Source organism: Propithecus coquereli, unplaced genomic scaffold (genome assembly GCF_000956105.1).
Source record: "Propithecus coquereli isolate 6110/MARCELLA unplaced genomic scaffold, Pcoq_1.0 Scaffold175, whole genome shotgun sequence".
In the NCBI taxonomy this organism is placed as follows: domain Eukaryota; kingdom Metazoa; phylum Chordata; class Mammalia; order Primates; family Indriidae; genus Propithecus; species Propithecus coquereli.
The window spans coordinates 1,124,153-1,141,805 of record NW_012142190.1 but is presented as its reverse complement, the minus strand read 5'-3'; the positions used below and the strand labels follow the sequence as shown (position 1 = coordinate 1,141,805).

General features: G+C 52.4%; 1 protein-coding gene across 2 annotated transcripts in view; it reads right to left on the bottom strand.

Annotated features, from left to right (window-relative positions):
• Positions 1 to 7,270: 7,270 nt before the first annotated feature.
• MTUS2 (microtubule associated tumor suppressor candidate 2) overlaps positions 7,271 to 17,653 on the bottom strand; it is a 369,464-nt gene continuing 359,081 nt past the window's right edge. For both annotated transcript variants that reach the window (XM_012642132.1, XM_012642134.1), the window contains 5 exons: positions 17,328 to 17,401; positions 13,788 to 13,886; positions 12,333 to 12,452; positions 9,681 to 9,778; positions 7,271 to 7,817 (listed from right to left, as the gene is read on the bottom strand). In XM_012642132.1, coding sequence (XP_012497586.1) covers positions 7,604 to 7,817; positions 9,681 to 9,778; positions 12,333 to 12,452; positions 13,788 to 13,886; positions 17,328 to 17,401 — 605 coding nt within the window. In that variant the 3' untranslated portion in view covers positions 7,271 to 7,603. The remainder of the gene's footprint in view (positions 7,818 to 9,680; positions 9,779 to 12,332; positions 12,453 to 13,787; positions 13,887 to 17,327; positions 17,402 to 17,653) is intronic.

Here is a 17,653-nt window from a genome sequence, read left to right as displayed (position 1 = left end):
TATGGAGACTGTAAGTTTTCCTTTGTATGGAGACAAAAAATTTTGTAAAATTCATTACGAAATTTTACGAAATTTTTCCTTTTAATGGAGACTACACAATTTTTCCTTTGTATGGAGACAAAATAGTTTGTAAAGCTTTGTAATGAGTATCTTGTAAATGAAGGTACATTGAGCTACAATTTCCCCCTTTCCCTATGTGTGGCGACTTTGGGACCCTGTATGTATGTGTTTGCCGTCTCGCTGAGAGGATTACGTGTGAGGCTCCTAAGACAGCGAGATGTACATTTTGTCAGGCTCTTGTGGACTTTTTTGGGTAATAAAATGCTCTACTCATCCGGTGGGGCACGAAGCTACACTCCATACGGCATCCCAGTTATGATGTCTAATGGGTTTTCTAGGCAGAAAGTTTCAGCTGCCTTCACTCTAACCCAGAGTCCCCGCCCCTTGCCCCCTGAGCCACGGTGCTCTCATCGCGGAGGCCTGGCTGTGCCAAGAGTCTCAGGGCACAGTTCCCCAGGAGCCCTCCTGGATCACCCCATAAATATGTTGAGCCGCCGGCTGGAAACCCCACATGAGATGGAATCCCTTGGCCAAGCTTAAAGAGAAGTCCACGCATATTTCTCAGGGTATTCGCGTGTCCAGCAGGTCAGGAAGCAGGGCTGGGAAGATGCATTCAGACTTTGTTAACTTATTAACAAGGTGTATGATTTCATGTTTCTCGATGACAAACTTTTAAGTTTGGGACTTATTTTCCCATTTGAGAAGTTGTAATATATATTTAAGATAAGTTTCCTGCTTAAGTTGTGCCTTTCAGCTTCAAAGGGTTTAAGGAGCACAAAGGATAATGATACTGACGAGGGTTGGTTTATTATCAAACCTGGATAGCTGTGGTTTCTCCAGTACATTTTCTTCTTCTACTGAACATGGAGCCATTACTAAAAGAGTTGTGTGTTTTTTATTATGTAAATTGTATAATATTTTTTGCTTGTTTGATGGTCTATTTTTCTAACAGTTTTCTTCTAGTTTCTTATAATTGTGATACTAGATTTTGCTTCTGATGCTAACTCCAAATCAGGCTGGTCTCTGCTGGGTCTCCTGTTTTTATTTTATTTTAAGGACACGGGTAGGTGTCGTCTGTCGCCTTTCAAAAAATGTGAAACTGCTCTGTATCCCCTTTTGCCAACAGTGCTGTACATGGACAACCTCCTCCCACACTTCGTGTTGTGGAGACAACCTATTTTGTGGTACACTATCTCATGCTTCCGCAAATTCTAATAAATGCTGTCTCTGGCGTCCGCGTACGGAGTGTGGTCTCAGGAATCCCCTCGGCTGGGTCCCACTGGGTCCCAGTGCCCCGTGGAGAGTTCCAGATCCTGCGCTGCACTTTTACCGTCTTCCTGCTTCCCCACGGCCGGTGCTTGAGTCGTATTTACTTGGTTCCGGCAGCCAATTAGGGGGAATCCTCATCCCAGCAGTTTGAGCCTCAACCAGGGAATCCCTTGAGTCCACAGTTTGGATCCTGTGATGCCGTCTCCTCGCCACCTCGCACTCTCTCTCCGGACTTGCCTCTGGGGCCCCAGACACTACCTGCCAGTGGTCAGGCACGTGCGTCCCGGGCAGCAAGAGCCCTTCAGTGCACCGACACCTCAGCCTGGCACTTGCCTCCACACGCTGTCTCCTTAGGGGACGGGCTGCATGCAGGGCCTGGGGGCTGAGGGAGGATTGTAGCTCTTAATCATCGCTGGTATCTCACCCCCAACTCCCTAGAGAAAGGAGGCATTTTTTTGCACAGGAAGCGAATCAGTCAGGTGGACTTTAATTCCCAGACACTAAGGGGCGGCGATTCACAGTGACTGTGCTGGAAGGTCTGCTGCCTGGAAGATGCGGTTTAACCTTTGAGTTTTTTCGGCTGATGGACAGCGCTGGAGGCGGACACTTCTGTACAGGGAGCTGTACAGAGAGACGGGCAGGCGAGCTCCTCTCTTCCTGGCACCCAGCATGTTAATGGTCAGGAATGTGTGACAAGCATCTGCACCCGAGAGCACCATACACATTTTGTGTTCCTTGGCCACGTAGGAAAACCAGATCTCTGGGCTTGGGCAGTGTGAAAGCAAGGCTGTGCAGCGTGTCTGGGGGACATAGTGGGGTAGCATTTGGGACATAGGGTAGCAGGAGTCTCATCCTCTCGGTGCGACACAAGTTCCAGGGAGGTGCAAACCAGAGCCCAGCTATTGGTTTACAAAACGGATTGGCTTCGAAAAGCATCCGAGCGAGTGCCCATGGTGTTCCAGAATTGGGAAAAAAGCAGGGGACATGCCTTCTTCCTGGGTTTCTGCATGTGCCCAGTAAGAAGGTCACCTCTGGTCACTTTAGAGGACTTTGGACCAAGTGCAAGGTGGACCCCAGTTTCCGCAGCGCCATGCTGCCACCTAGTGGCTGCCACTTGGTGTTGTATGGGCAGCCTGAAAAGGCCCTGCAGTTTTCAGCAATTGTTTAGAAATCCCTGACTGGGGCTCCTCAAAGCCCCTCAGAGTGAGTCCAGTCTGGAGGCCCAAGGGGATGTCACCCAGAGCAAGTTTTTCCTGGCACAATTTGGTTAGGAAACACTTCCGGTAAATCAAAAGCTGCCCCCAAATGGCATTCACAGTAATGAGGAAACCTACGGAGCTCCATCCTGGGGTGCTGACCCAGCCTTTCAGATCCATCCTTCCAGCCCTGCTCTGCCCCCTCGCAGGCCCGGCAGGGTTTGGGGCAGTGAGGAAGCGTGGCACCAACTCTAGATAATCCCATCCACCCCTGTTCAAAGGGAACAGTTTAGTTTTACCAAATTAAGCCTGTCTACCAAGCCATAAATACAGCCATTAAAAAAATGCAATGTGGCCGGGCGCGGTGGCTCACGCCTGTAATCCTAGCTCTCTGGGAGGCCGAGGCGGGCGGATTGTTTGAGCTCAAGAGTTCGAAACCAGCCTAAGCAAGAGCGAGACCCCGTCTCTACTAAAAATAGAAAGAAATTAATCGGACAACTAAAAATATATAGAAAAAATTAGCCGGGCATGGTGGCACATGCCTGTAGTCCCAGCTACTCGGGAGGCTGAGGCAGGAGGATCGCTTGAGCCCAGGAGTTTGAGGTTGCTGTGAGCTGGGATGACGCCACGGCACTCGCTCTAGCCAAGGCAACAGAGTGAGACTCTGTCTCAAAAAAAAAAAAAAAAAAAAAAAAGCAATGTGAGAAAGAGGCTTTGGGAATAAAATAGGCAGTACCTTTGCTAATGAAAGGAACATTAACACCAAGCCTGGTGGCATCTCGGCAAAGCTGAACACCTAATCCCAGGGGAGCTGGGGCTGCGTGGGGCAGGAGCCGCGCTAGGTGGGACTTTCCCTGGACGCTTTTAAATTTGACCCCTGCAAACGATTCACTTGCTGAATGCCCACTTGTCCAGGAAGGTCCTGCCCCGATGCCTGCCCTGTTCATTTAGGTGCAGTCAAGTGAGAAGCCGCTACGCAGAGCCAGCAGCTGGGCCTGGCGGGCTCCTCGGTGGCCTGGGGTGTGGGCGCCCGAGAGGGAGGAGGCCCAGGCGCCCCTCGCTCACGTGTGAGGGCCGTCCGAGCTTCAAGCTGTGGGGCATCCTGACCCTGCCTGGTGCCAGCACCCGCCTGCGTCTTCACGCTGAGGCAGGTGCGACCAGAGGTTGGCAATCAGAAACTCCAGATGTCCTTCTCTGTTGTGTTTTTACGAGGTCTGGGGCAAGAGGTTTTGAGAGAGATAGACTGACTTAAAAAAATTTCTCAAAGTTAAGTGAATTGACTCTCACTGTCTTTTAACACCAGAGCGGCTTTAAAAGCATTTGACACAGACCCTCACCTCCTGGTTACCATGGATGAGGTGACAGGGTGCAATCCCAGAGCTGTCACTCGATGCTTAGCCGCTGGTGCGGCAACGGCTCTGAGAACGTCCTTCCGCTCCAACGGCAGGTGGGAAGCTGTCCGGCTGCTCGTCCTGCCTGTGCTTAACTCCATAATTCCCCTCCCAGGGAGATGACCCGTGTCTCCCACGCAGGGACAGCCAGCCTCTCCAAGGCTGCTTGGCACAGAGGAGGTGACTGAGTGAGTTGACTTCAAAAGTCTCCTCTGCCCACTGCAGATCAGCTGTGGAGGGGGAGGCAGCCCTCCGCAGACGGGAGAAAGTTGGCTCTAATCTCCATCCCGCACGTGCCATTGGGTGAGTCACCGCTGGCTCCTTTGTTAAGTGGCAGTGCTGGCACCTGCCTTGTTCACCTCACAGGGTGGGAGGACGACGGGAGGTGGCTGTTATAGAAGGGGAGGGCACTCAAGACACCCCAGAAGAAACTAAAGCATCAGGACATGTTGACTAGTAGGTCGTTAATACATAGGTGGTGGCCATCGAGACTCTGGGAAGCAGGGGTGACCCAGGGGGATCCTGGGGTGTCCCCTGTGAGGTCTGAAGTGACTTGTGTGCCATCTACAAAGGGTCTGCTGTTCAGTAATTGTTCATAAGGGACTTGCTGACATCGCCCTAAAATAGCTGCCACTCCCACATGCCCTGCAAACGCAGGGGTCTCCTGTGTGGCCCCCAAGCAGTGCCAGGCACCTGTGGGACATTCCAGGGTCAGGCTGGCAAACTGGCTGCAGCCCACACTGAAGGCCGGCGGGATGGGGGAGCAAGTACTTGCAGGTTAAAAGGGGGGAATGATCTTTTGTGCCCTCTTCCCAGCTGTCTCCCCAACCCTGGTCCAGCAAAGCAGAGCACTGACCTCCCAAATCCAGGGGACGGGCTGCCAAAGACCCCAGTCTGGAAGGGTGGTTGCAGGGACCTCAGATCTGCTGAGTCGGGGGAGAGGAGGTCTCTAGGCTTCTCTCAGTGACACTCAGCTGGCTCTGGCACACACAGAAAAGGAACCCAGCCTCCCCTGCCTCCTTGCCTGGGATCCCCAGCCTGAGGGGGACAGGTCTCCAGTTACATCAAGTGGATATCGCAGAAAGTCCCTCAAGTTTATTTTAATAGGCTTAGAGTTAAACACAAATATGCAACACAGAAACTGTTGGGGCAGGAACAGGAATGTCGTGACCCCATTCAACTAATCATAGAGCCGTCAGCACCCCCAACCCATCCTGACATCTGGCCAGAACCTCGCCCCAGCGTGTGGGGCAGGCAGGGGGCGGCGGGCAGGCCACCGATGCATCTCCCAAATGCCACAAAGACACCAGTGACATCTGGTGGGTCTGCCTGAGGCAGGCGGGATGCTGCAGCACCCACACTTGGAGACATCATTCCAGCCAGGGAGGCGTACGGAGGCCGACGTCCCGTGCAGGGAGGCTGCATCTTGGTGGTGTGGGGGGCAGAATCGAGGAGGAGGCACAGTGGCCGTCCCGTGTGTCTCGGGAGCGGTGCCAGCTCAGAGGACGTGGGCCACACGTGATACGTGTCCACGATGAAGGGAAGCAGCCAGGGCCCTGTGGAACTTAGCCCATCCCCAGGGTCAGGGCTGGCTAGGGCAGTCCACCTCGTGAGGGATTACTTAGTTCTAACATTGCTACGACTTTGACCTCAACAACCTAACACACTGTACCACACCCTGACGTCACACCGAAGTCAGTACTGCCGTGTAACTACATTCAGCAGGTGCGGTTAGGTAAGCGGGTCCTCATTCGGAGAGCTACGCGGCAACCGAACTTGTGTTTGTGCAGGGTGTGCCTGCTACGAGAATAAACAATGTGCATTCAGTCCGTGTGGCCTGACTCTAATGGGATGCCCAACTCAGCGGCACAGCATCACGCAGGGCCTCTAAAGGAAAGAGAAATGCTTCGCTGTGTACCTGCTGTGCATGTCCCCAGAATGAGCAGGACCCAGGGAGCCCAACTTTGACTCATGTGAGGGACACAGACCACATCTGCCTTCACGCTGGCCACACGTGTGCCCAGTAGGCTGGGCGCCTGGCAAACTGACCCCTGTCGTGGGCTGTTGCTTCCCTGCTCCATGGCTCTGGCCCCTGCGGGACCCTGCATGGGACTTCTTGCCTTGGATCTGCTCAAAGATGTGCCTGTGCTCAGGACCATTTTTAGGGGCTTTAGGGAGAAAAGTGCAGGGTCTTTGTCACACACAGGAAACAAAGGCATCATTATCATCACTGTATCGACTGTTAAAACTACTTCTTCCTTCTGGGTATCATGCTCCTAATCTCACAGCACTACATGAATACCTTTCATATTCTAATGCTACCATTTCAGAGACAGATGCCAGTCCAGCAGCCGCGACCCCTGGCTGGCTGTTTCATTGGGCTCCTCTGTTTGGGAGAACATCCTGGGCCTAGGGGAGGACCACCGTCGGCCTCAGTGTCACTTGATCATCCAGCAGAAAGCACAAATGGGTTTCTGGGAGTTCGTGTGATGATCTAGCACAGCTTAGAACTGGTCCCTCAGGACAGAAAGGTTGGTTTTCTGGAAGCCCCTGCTGGAACCCCTGAGCCATCTCAGCGTGCAGTGAAGGGGTTGATTATAGAACCAAATCGAAGTGGGGGTTGCCTATGAGATGGGGGCTGTATTTCAATGAGTTGACCGTCTACAGCGCATGGAAAGCCGGAGTGCACTTTCCCGCTCTGTGCCTGATCAAAATACGGACCTGTCAGCAGTTTACGAGGATGGAGCACGAATGGTCTCGGTCATCTCCAAGGTCATCCTGACTCTCACTGACAGGCCGTGCTCTTCCATGTTTTCCCCGAGGGTGCAACAATAGCTTAATGACCGATTTCGAGATGCCATTTAGGAAAAAAGCAAAACTTGTGTTTACAAGACTATCATAGATGAGTCACTGTCATGAGTAACATCTGCAAAACTGCTAAACCCTGTAGGGTTTCCCACCGCTTATCCACTCAGGACAGGAGCATTAATAATTAAAACTTGCGAATGGAATAACAGTGACCTCACATCATGGTGACTAAGAAGCTGATTGTTCCAAAGGCAGTTACCGTTCACAAATCGCTGGTGTTCGTGGTAAAGAGAGTACCACTTGGTGGTGGGTTGAAAGGCGCTTCTTCTCTGTATCTTTTTTTTTTTCCTTTTTCTATTTTGGGTAGAAATATTCCTGGGAAGCTAGATAGAAATGCATTTTCATTTCCCAATAATTCTTAGGCACAAGCTAGAAAACTGCTGACCTCCACTAAAATATGTCAGCACTTCATGTTATAAAAAATGCAATTCAGAACCGCCGCATGTGCATATACGCGTATCTAAATATATACACACATCGGTGCAGTACACAATGGTTATTCAATGTATATTGAAAACTGAGCTATTTGTAACTAACCTGAAATTCTGCAGTGAAAGTTCATTGCTCAAGAACAATTGGAAGTGTCTTTCTTTCGGCTCTAACTATGGTAAAACGTTTGCACATCAGACTCTACCATTTACATTTTCCTAAGTGCCGATACCGGGACAGTCTCACATGGGGATCAGAGGAGGACGCTGCCTAGGATGCGTGATGCAGCTACCGAGCATGCGCACAGGGCCAGCTCCAGCGGCACCTGGTCAGTGCTCCCTTGGGGTGGAGACCCTGGAGGCCGGAGCTGCCGTGGGCGGCGTGGCGGCGTCATCTGGGCGTCGTGCTGACTCTGGCTGGGGAGGAGGGCCCTGAGGAGGAGCCACGGTAAACGGGGGACGTTGGGGAGAGTTTAATGGGGCTTGTTGGGTCCCCAGTTTGGAGCTTCCAAAGCAGCTCTTCGTTGGTTCGGCTCAATCTCTTCTTCTCCTGGGTTTCTTTTTCAACGTATTCCTGGAGATTAGCGTTTTCCTCCGACAGTTGTCTGCATGGGGGAGAATGACAAACGGTCAAGCAGCAATCACGCTAGCAGACACTTAACTCGAGGCCATGCCAATGGTTGCAGGGCAGAGGGAGAAAGGGACACTTCCCACTCGGTGCCCAAGGACCTTGGTTGAAACATGATTTCTGCTTGTCCTGTGGACACATCCGTTCCCAGAGCCTCTCTGGCCAACACTTAATCAGCTCACAGCCCTCCACCCGGTCAGGGGAGGCGCTGGTTGTCCATCCGACAGAGCACAGGAGGGAGGTGGGCAGCTGGTGTGGGGGGCTGCCGGGGGCTCAGAGAGGAGACGTCGCCACGGAATCGGCAGTTGACAATGACAACACCACAAGGGCAGTGATCAGAGGGCCTTCCTGAGTCTCTCTGAGCCTGCTGGGAGGCGGGGGATGCCTCCTTCTGGGCTCCCTGCCCAGGGCTCCATTACAGCAGGCATCCCCCGCCCCATGCAAATGCTGGTCTGTGGGTCTGTCTGCCCGCTGGGCCGTGAGCCCTGGAAGTAGCACCCAGCATGGTGCCCACACATAACAGAGGCTCAGTTAATGTTTGCTGATAAAGGATGCTGGATGGAAAATGAATCATCAATGAATTTTGTGCCTTCTTTTATGAAGCTTTGGTCGTTTGTTGCATTTTTTAAAGTGACAGCACCTTTGAGAAACTGACAGAAATAAGTACATGTGCATTTTACAGCTGGACAGATGGAGGCCCAGCAAATCACCCCTCTGGGTAAAGCCTGTCCTTGCTCTGCCGACGAGGGCACCTTTGCAGATTCTCAGGGGAGATCGGTGCTGCTCAGGCTCTTTCTCCCACACTTTCAGCAGGGAGGCTGGAAGACGGCCCTGCCCACCCCAGGCCTGGGGCAAGAGGAAGCCAGAGGGGCGAGGGGGACAGAACCTGCTGCCCCAGTGCGCTTTCCTGTGTGCCTCTGGGGTGGGAACCGTATGCCTGCACGAGGGGCTCGGTTGTGGAGACCATGGCTCTGTGTGCATGTATGCGTGTGTGCAAGAATGTGTGTGAGTGTATGTATGCGTGTGTGTGAGGGTAAGCATGCAAGTGTGAGTGTGCAAATATGAGGGCACGTGAGAGTGGGTGTGATTGTGCATGAGAATAAGTGTGCGTGTGAGCATGTATGAGCACACATGAGGGGCTGTGCAAGTGTGAGTACATGCATGTGTGTGGCAGTGTGCGAGTGTGCATGTGAACATGCAGTCCTGTGTGTGCATGTGCGTGAGTACGCATGTGCACATGAGCGCGTGTGCACAGGGTGACACAACATGGGTGCGCCGAGGAGCCCAGTTCAGTCCAGTGGGCGAGGGTTTACTCCTGGGTGTCAGTGGGTGGCGAAGCCCTCGGGGAAGAGATAAGCTACAGCTGGATGATGAAGCCAACACCCCGCTGCTACCCACTCTGAGATGGAGAAGGGAGGGGCCTCCACACCCTGCCTTGGAAGTTGGGGCACCTCAGAGCCGGATCCTGCAGGGACAGGCAGGACCGAGATGGAAACAGTGCATTTCTGGAAGCCTCAGTGGTGGCTCTTTTGCCTGGGAACGCCCAGCTGGCCCTCCTCCCCTATTCTTGTCCAGAAATAAATCCCTTCACATCCCAGTGCCACCGGGCGCCCCTGCTTCATGCTTCTGCTGACTTCACTCCTTTCTCCTGAGGTGGGGCCCAGTGACACAGCCAGGGCACAGGCCAGGTGTCGCAGGAGAAACGCCAAGAGACCGTGTGGGGCAGACTCACAGCTCAGAGTGAGGCAAGTTAGATGTTGGGACAAAAGGCAGCTCAAGAGCAAAGTCACTCTTGTGTGGGTGACACGTGCTTTGCACGCCAGGCGCCCATCCCACCCACCTGGTGACGACTGTGTTTTGGTCGATCCTTGCTTTGAGGTCTTCATTCTGCTGTTGGAGAACTTGGATCTTTTCTTCCAGGACAATGTTCTTTTCCACCTGTAAAGGATACAGCATTTACGAGGCTCTCAGCAAGGCCATGGGATGGGCAGTAAACCGGGCTCAGCTCTGGGCTTTGGAGGATTTTCAAGAACAGCATTTTGCAAACTGTAGTTTGCAAAGCATTAATGGGTTGTAAAATCAGGTTAGAGGGACATGACCAGCATTTCTTTTTTAAATAAAATAAAACAGAATAGAAAATGCCAGAGTGCACTGTATATAGTAGAAGTGGGTACTGTTACATATGTTTTATACATGTATTTTTATTTATACACACACACACACACACACACACACACACACACACACACACACACATATATTTGTGTGTGTGTGTTGGGTTCCTGCGTAAGATATATTTCTCGCAGTGAGTGTCCCCAGGCCCTTGCGATTGTCAGAGATAAGCCACGAACGCCACCAGGACCTAATTTGACGAGTGGCCAGATGGTTCTTCCCGAAGGGTCAACTACAGTGCAGCAGTGTCCTGGGCCAGCCATGCATACACTATATGACATTCTGAATTAATGGAGGGACAGAAATATAAATAATGTGAACACACTTTTTCCATTTGAGGCTGTGGGCAGCCAGGAACACAAAGCCCAAGACCATCTTGGCACATTGTCAGGAACCCCATCATCCCACGGCTGTTATTCCCCGATAATTTATGCCTCTCTCTCTGTCAGTGTGCCCCCGAGGGCCTGAGACCTCGCTGAAGTACAGTTCCACTCTAAGATGAATTTAGAAATCAATTATTCTTTGAAAAGAATGTGGCAAGTTCACTGTTAATGCAGTTAATCTTTAAAGAAAACTGTCACTTGTCCATGAATAGGGCTTAGGAGTCCTCGCCACAGGACTGGCCTCTATCCCTGAGCTTTGGCAAGGGACCTCACACAGCCCTGGTCTTTGCTCCCAGGAGATGGGAAGTGGTGAAATATCTTCTTTTTGGCCTGGAACAGTCTCTGGAATGAGAAGCCTTGCATACCTGCAGAAAGCCTGGAGCATGGCTGAAAACAGCCAAGTAAACCCAGAGGCTTGTGGGGACCCAATGCAGATGGCCCAGCCAGAAGGAGGGGCTTCCTGGTTGCTGTCGGAATGGACGTTGCCCACAGTGGCCGGCTGCACGGCAGGGTCAGGCTCTGGCTGTGAGCTCCCCGCCGGCCCTAGCTCTGGACTGAGCTGGGAAGTTCTGCCAAGTGGCCAGGATCACCCAGTCTGCCCCTGCTACCTGATGAGCACCCGTCTGCAAGATATGTCTGCACAAAGGGATCGTTCTAGATAGAGGGGACATAGCAACCAAATGCAAGGGGTGGTCCTAGATCAGGCCCTGGTTTGGATACACCAACTGCAAAGGACGTTCAGAGACAAATGGGAACTTTAAAACTTAGATTAGATGATCAGCTTCTGAGAGGCCAAGTTAGAGATTTGTTAACTGAAAGACAGTAGGATACAAAACCCTTGTGCAGTACAATACGTGGGGTGTGTGTGTGTGTGCATGCGGACACATACTTACAGAGAAAAACGTGGAAGTGGAAGAGTGTAAGAGTGGTTGGAATGTGATGTTTTGATCTTATTTTTGTTTATCTCATTTCATAATTTCCTATAGTGTACATATTTTCCTTTTATGGTATAAAAAGTTTATTTTAAAAATAACAATAATAAAGAGGAAAAAAACAAGAATCTATCTGAGACCCTTGGGCCAACTTCCACACCAACACGGCTCTCCTTGGAAGCAGGTTTCTCCGCTACCCCCTTTGGCCACCTTTCTGGGACTCTCTCCCTGGTCCCCGCTGACCTGGCGCCACAGGCCGGGGCTGAGATCCGGTGCTGTTTCCCCCAGGGGGCGCCCTTTGCCCGCTCTGCAGGAGCCAGGCTGGAGGGCCTAGGTGGGGGAGTGTCTGTGGGAGCAAGGGCTCCGTTATGGACTGAACCCCACATTCCTATGTTGAAACCTGCCCACCAGTGTGATGGGAATAGGGGGTGGAGCTTGGGGGTGATTTGGTCATGAGGGTGGAGCCCTTGCGAATGGATGAACGCCCTCGCCCCTCTGCCGCGTGAGGACTTGGAGCCCTCGGCCAAGGCTCCCGCCCAGCTCGGCCCCTTAGCTCCGCAGGCCCTCTCTCCGCGTTGTGAAGGGGCTGTGTAGGGTAGCCGCGCCACAGGCGCGCTGTCGGAGCTGGGGACAGACTCAGGTGAGGGGCTCTGCGCAGCGCCTGGCACCCCAGTGACGCTGCATCCCGCGTGCTCCCCGCACGTGCCCTAGAGAGGGCTGAGGAAGTGGCATGTCCCCAGGAAAGCCAGGGCGAAGCCAAGAAGAGGTGGCCGGCCGGGAGGGCTCCAGAGTCGGATAGGATGAGGCCACCTCCGAGACTCCTTATCGGAAACCCTGGCTTCCTGAGAAAGGCCCTGGGGCTCAGCTGTGGAATTTTCTGCCCGGGTGCAAGCCATGGGCAGGGAAGGGGCGCACCTGGCTGAACACCGTCAGGGACGACGACAGGGACAACAGCAGGGATGTCACAGACGTTAGTTCTGCTCCTGAGCAAACAGACCAACTCACCAGCTTCTCCAGCTCAATAATCTTCTTTTCCTGCTGGTGTATTTGCTGATTCTTCATCTCTAACACCTGCTTCAGACTCTTCATGTCTTCTTCCAAGTGCTGATAAGGCGCCAGTGCAATCTACAGGGCAGAGAGCAACGCGCTGTCCACCAGGGTTCCCGGTAAAACCCAGGATTAACCAGTGCCGCGAGCGCAGCCACATCTAGCCTTCTGTAGCAAGCTTCCCAGGGCAACTGCAGCACCAAAGACAGATGCTCAAAGCCCGCCTTCGACTTCCCATGGGGAACCCTCCTAAAAATCCAGCTCTGGGGGGGAGCAGGAGAGACGTGGCTGTTGTCCCCTGGAAAGTCTGATCCTGGAACTAACGGACACTGCCAGCCCCTCCACCCTAGAAGGGAACTCGTGTGGTAGGAAGAGTAAACCCAACATTGGCTTTTAACATTCGCCCAGACTACCTGATTCACCAAGCACCTGGGGACCTTATAGTCCCCACCTGTGCCCATGGAGAGGCCAGCCCCATCCCCCATGAATAGGAAATGAGCAAAGTGGCTTAAGAGGTAGAAAAGTCATTTCAGAAGAAGACATGTTAGAATAGGGTTGCTGGCAAACCATGAGTGCGATGCGCACTTCCGGGGGAATGGACACACTTGAAGCTCGGACTTGGCGGGGAGGGAGGGTAAGGGCATCATACGTAACCTAATCATCTGTACCCCCATAACATGCTGAAATAATAATAAAAAAAAAAACAATAGGGTTGCTGGATGCAAAAAACAAAAATATAGGACACGCTGTTAAATTTGAATTTCAGATAAACAATGTTTTAAAAAAATTTAGTGTAAGTACTGCATGGGACATAGACTTAAAACCTCATTTATCTGTGATTCAATTTTTCTGAGAGGGTATCTCGCTCTGTTGCTCAGCCTGGAGTGCAGTGGCTATTCCCATCTCCATCACGAGCACTGCAGCCTCAGATGGGTAGCCGGGGCTTATCTGTAATTCCAATTTAACTGGGTGTCCTGTATTTTAGTTGGTAACTCTACATTGGAAGGAAGGAGTTTTGCCAGCTTTTCTGGAAAAAATTCCCTTCAACCTACTAACTCCTGGCGGTGCCAGCCTAAACCAGAGTTGGGAGGGAAGGGGATGGAGGGGTGGTCCCAGACAGGGTGGGCAGTTTCCAGACTCTGCTCTTATCTCGGGAGCCCTGGGACCCTGGCTGGAGACCGCTGTGGAATTTGGCAAAAATAACATGTAGGTGGAGCGGCCCACAGCTGCCGTCTGTCTCAGGGGAGAAGTGCTGGTGGGAATTGTTTAAAACTCCAGGGGAGGTCAAGACCGGCTGTCATTTCTGCAGCGGGTCTGCAGGGGGCCTTGTGTTTGGGTAAGACCCCCGAGGAAGCCACGCGGCCCGCCGGGGTGGGTCCCTGCGGGCTGGGAAGCCTGGAGACCAGAGACTACCTCCAGCTGCTCCTCGGTGTTTTTCCTCAAAGCCTCCTCGAAGCGTCGGGCTCGGTCCCGCAGAGACTGGCTCTGGAAGGTCAGCGTGTCCACCTGGTCCTGCAAGCAATGACATGAGAAGGCCAGCTAGGGCCACTGTGGACCACAGACACCGCAGCCAGGGCCACCACCCGCCCTGGAGCTCTTCAGAGGGTCTCCCTTGGGGCCGAGGAGAGGTGTCAAGGGGGAGCCCCGCATGATAGCGGGAGATTCCCCCTAACGTCCCCTGGTTCTCTCCTTCCGGCACCTCTTCCAGAACAGACCACAAAAACATCGCCAGATGAATTTTTATGCTTGCGAATGGGGCATTCATCGTCTGATCCTGCAGATGCCGATGGCAGCAGAGAGGGGTCTAGTCCAGGAGGCATCGAGCCCCTCACGGTGGGAAGGGCCACAGTTAATGTATTTCAAAGAATGGTTCCCATCTACAAAGCTCACGCTGGAAACCTTCAAACCACCCTTGACTCCCATCTCTGCCTTGGACCCCTCCCACCACCACCGCACACTCTAACTCCCAGGCCAATGATCGCGTCCTGCCCTTCTGCCTCTGTGACGTCCCTGAAGTCCACAGACACCACCCTGAGCTCAGACCACCCTGCTGGCTTTTTCCTGGCAAGTTGACTCTTTCCTGCAGTCAGGCTGCTCTCTCTAAGGTGCAAACCTGAACCCATCCTCCCCCTACTTCACACCGCATTGGCCCCGAGATGTAGTACATGCTCCTTAATTCAGTGTTGAAGCCGTCTGGTCCTCCAGCCTCAGTTCCGCTGCCTCCCTCTCCCATCTCACACTGCAGCTCTCCCGGTGGCAGCGCCTTCCTGCCGCCAGCTCCCTCTCATTCTCAGCTCCCTCTGGCCCCCCCTAGGCCTTCCTGACCTTAGGGCTGGGTGGCATGTCCCGGATAGGAGCTGCCGTGTGAGCCGAGTCCACCAGGCCATGCTCCCTGTTGAGACCCTCTCCCCAGCTGGACTGACACTCCCAGCCCCCGTGTGAGCCAGCGACAGAGCAGCCCTCTACCTGCAGGTTGAAGGGATGAAGGCATGTCTGAGGAGACACTGCCCGTTTCCCAGCTCCCAGGGCAGAGGCGACTACGCTGACCCCTCCCCACCCAACCCCAGCTGTGACTCTCGTCACTCGAGGCCAGCGAGGGATGCTCAGCCATGGCTGGCTGCGGATGCCCACGACAACTTCACTTCTTCGTGCCTCACTCGTGCTGAGCAGTCCGAAGTTCTCCACCCAACCACGCCATCTCTGTAATATTAAAACATAGGGACCAGGGTCCCCATGAACTCTTCAGGCAAGAGGAATGGCCTCACCCCACCAAATACGAGGAGCAGCACTGCCATGCACGTAGCACTGGCTCCACTGCTTTCTTCCTTGCGGCTGCTTTGCAAACCTCCCTGGGAAAGTTCCTTTTCTTCTTTTTTTTCTCCCCTTGCAGTTACTTCTATTTCATTTTTAAGAAATAAAATTCCCCACGGTCCCATTAAATGCAAATGCTGGTGCATTAGGACAATACAGTTGTCAGTGGGAGCTTGCATGCTCCTGAGCTGGCCCAGTGTTCATCACGGCCCAGGGCAAACCCGCTGGTCACCTGCTAGACTGTGACCATAAAAATGACTGTATCTTCCATGGCTCCGTCCCCAAACCTCACCAGTGTTGTCAGAGGAAGCATTTCTTTTAAGCCTCTTCCCTTCCACTAAAAAACAAAACAACAGAAAACTCGTCCTGCAATTACCACCTAGGATAGATATCAAACTGCGATTTTTCTGCTTTATTGACCATTACTTAAAACACATCCACAGAGCCAGGATGGTACTGCTGCAGTCAGAGAGGGCAGACTGTTTTTCAGCTTGGGTTGGCTCTTTTATGTCAAGCTAAGAGACACAAAGACGGAGCTGGTGGCCTGACCCAGCATGGGCCACTCGAGAATCAACCAATGGCATGATAATAAAAAATATAACAGTGCTCGCAACCATTATAAGAGGTACTACTTACTAGCACTTGCCAAAGCCACTCCAGTGCTATGCATTTTTCACACATTATTTCCCTTAACCTGCTCACACCTTGAGAAAGGTACTGTCACCATCCCCGTTTTACAGATGAGTAAACTAAGGTTTACAGAGGTTATGTAGCCATCTAAGATCTCGAAGCACAGCAGGGATTTAAACGCAAACTCAAATCTCTATCCACCACGCCTGTTTCACCAGCTGCCAGTAGCAGCCCCAGAGGTTGGTCTGAGCAACTCCGCCTTCCTTGCATCGAACACTCTCCAGCCCCAGCGGATTCTGCGGATGGAGAGTTACAACTAAAACATGCACAATTCATGACCGTTTGATGTTAGTGACAGAGTGAAGGCTCCCAGACGAAAAAAAACGCTCACTTCTTTTGGCTTTGGATTGGACGGGGTTTTTGTTGTATCGCTGTGTGGCTGTCACTTTCCTGATTTGCGTTCCTCTAAGGATAGTGCAACTATTGGTGCAGACGCGCACGGAAGGCAGCTTGGAATTAGTCCCGCAAGGACTGCACAGGCAACCTGCAGACCCACCGATGGATGGGTGGGTGGGCGGTGGGCTTGCAGCAGGCAGCAGCGTGTGACACCGGTATCTTCACAATCCTGGGTCCTTTCATTGGTGCAGCAGGCTCAGTGTCACGTACAGTGCCAGGGGAAAGTGAGCCACCGAAGATGCGACATTCCTGCCTACGTATTAGTGCTAGGGTAATCGCCTTGCACAATTTCCAGGTGTGAATATCCCTAGTATTTAAAAAACAATCTTGTTACGATTAGAATTGCTACATTTGGAAAAGGAAGCAGGGTCCCCGACCTCACCCTGGCTTCCCAGGCAGCTCTTCCCAAGGGCTGGGGGCCATCATGTCTTTTGACAGGAGCAGCTGGTGGGGGTCCCTGTGAGGCAGGAGGGGGACTCATGTGATCTGCGAGATTCTGCATTCTCCCCGCAGAAGCCAGCGGGAAGCCAGGTGTCTCCTCCGGCCTCCGAGACCAACATCTTCTCTGGGTGGCAGTGAGATGCAGAGAGGGTGTTTTTCATCTCACTCACCTCCAGGTCACTGAAGTCCCTTTGGTAAGTCCCCAGAGCATGTCCTGTGAATTCTGACCTTCACAGCCCTCTTGTACGCCTCCTGCCGGAATGCTCTCTCCCCCAAGTGCCCTTTTGTCAAACAGAGCTCAGTTACTCCTGGGAGATGTCCGGCCACAGCCAGTGCAGAGTAATCCCTCTGAACGTCTGTTGCGCTCACTAACTGTATTATTCATTTGGTGCACGTCTGCGCTACCTGCTGTTGTCCTCTGCTACTATTTGTGTCACAGCTCACTGAGCAGACAGCAGATTCCTTAAGGGCAGGGAGTATGTCTTATTTACCTCTGTATTCTGGTGTTTTGTACAGGCTCCGGTACACAGTAGGTGCTGGGCGAATGTGGGTGGACGTGAATAACCACGGTGCTGTTACCTTGATAGCCATTAGGAAAATTAAGGAAATACTAACCTGTAATGACAGTCGCAGTTTTTCAAAATTTTCTTCCAATTCTTTCTTTTCAAGCTCGTGGGTGGACATCAATTCTGGAGAGAAGACAAAGTTGTTAAGTTGATCTTCCTTTTGAAAAGGATAAAACAAGATGCTTTTTGGCAGACTGAGACCAGATAGATGACTGCTATATATAGCAGGCGCAAGCGTAAGGAGACTCCTCCACTACTTCGAAATTGTGACGACTAGGCTGATATTTAGGAGAGAGAAAGGATGAAGGGAGTAGGGGGAGAGACAGAGAGAGGGAGGAAAGAGGAAAGAAAAGAGGGACAGAAGCAAATCGAGCA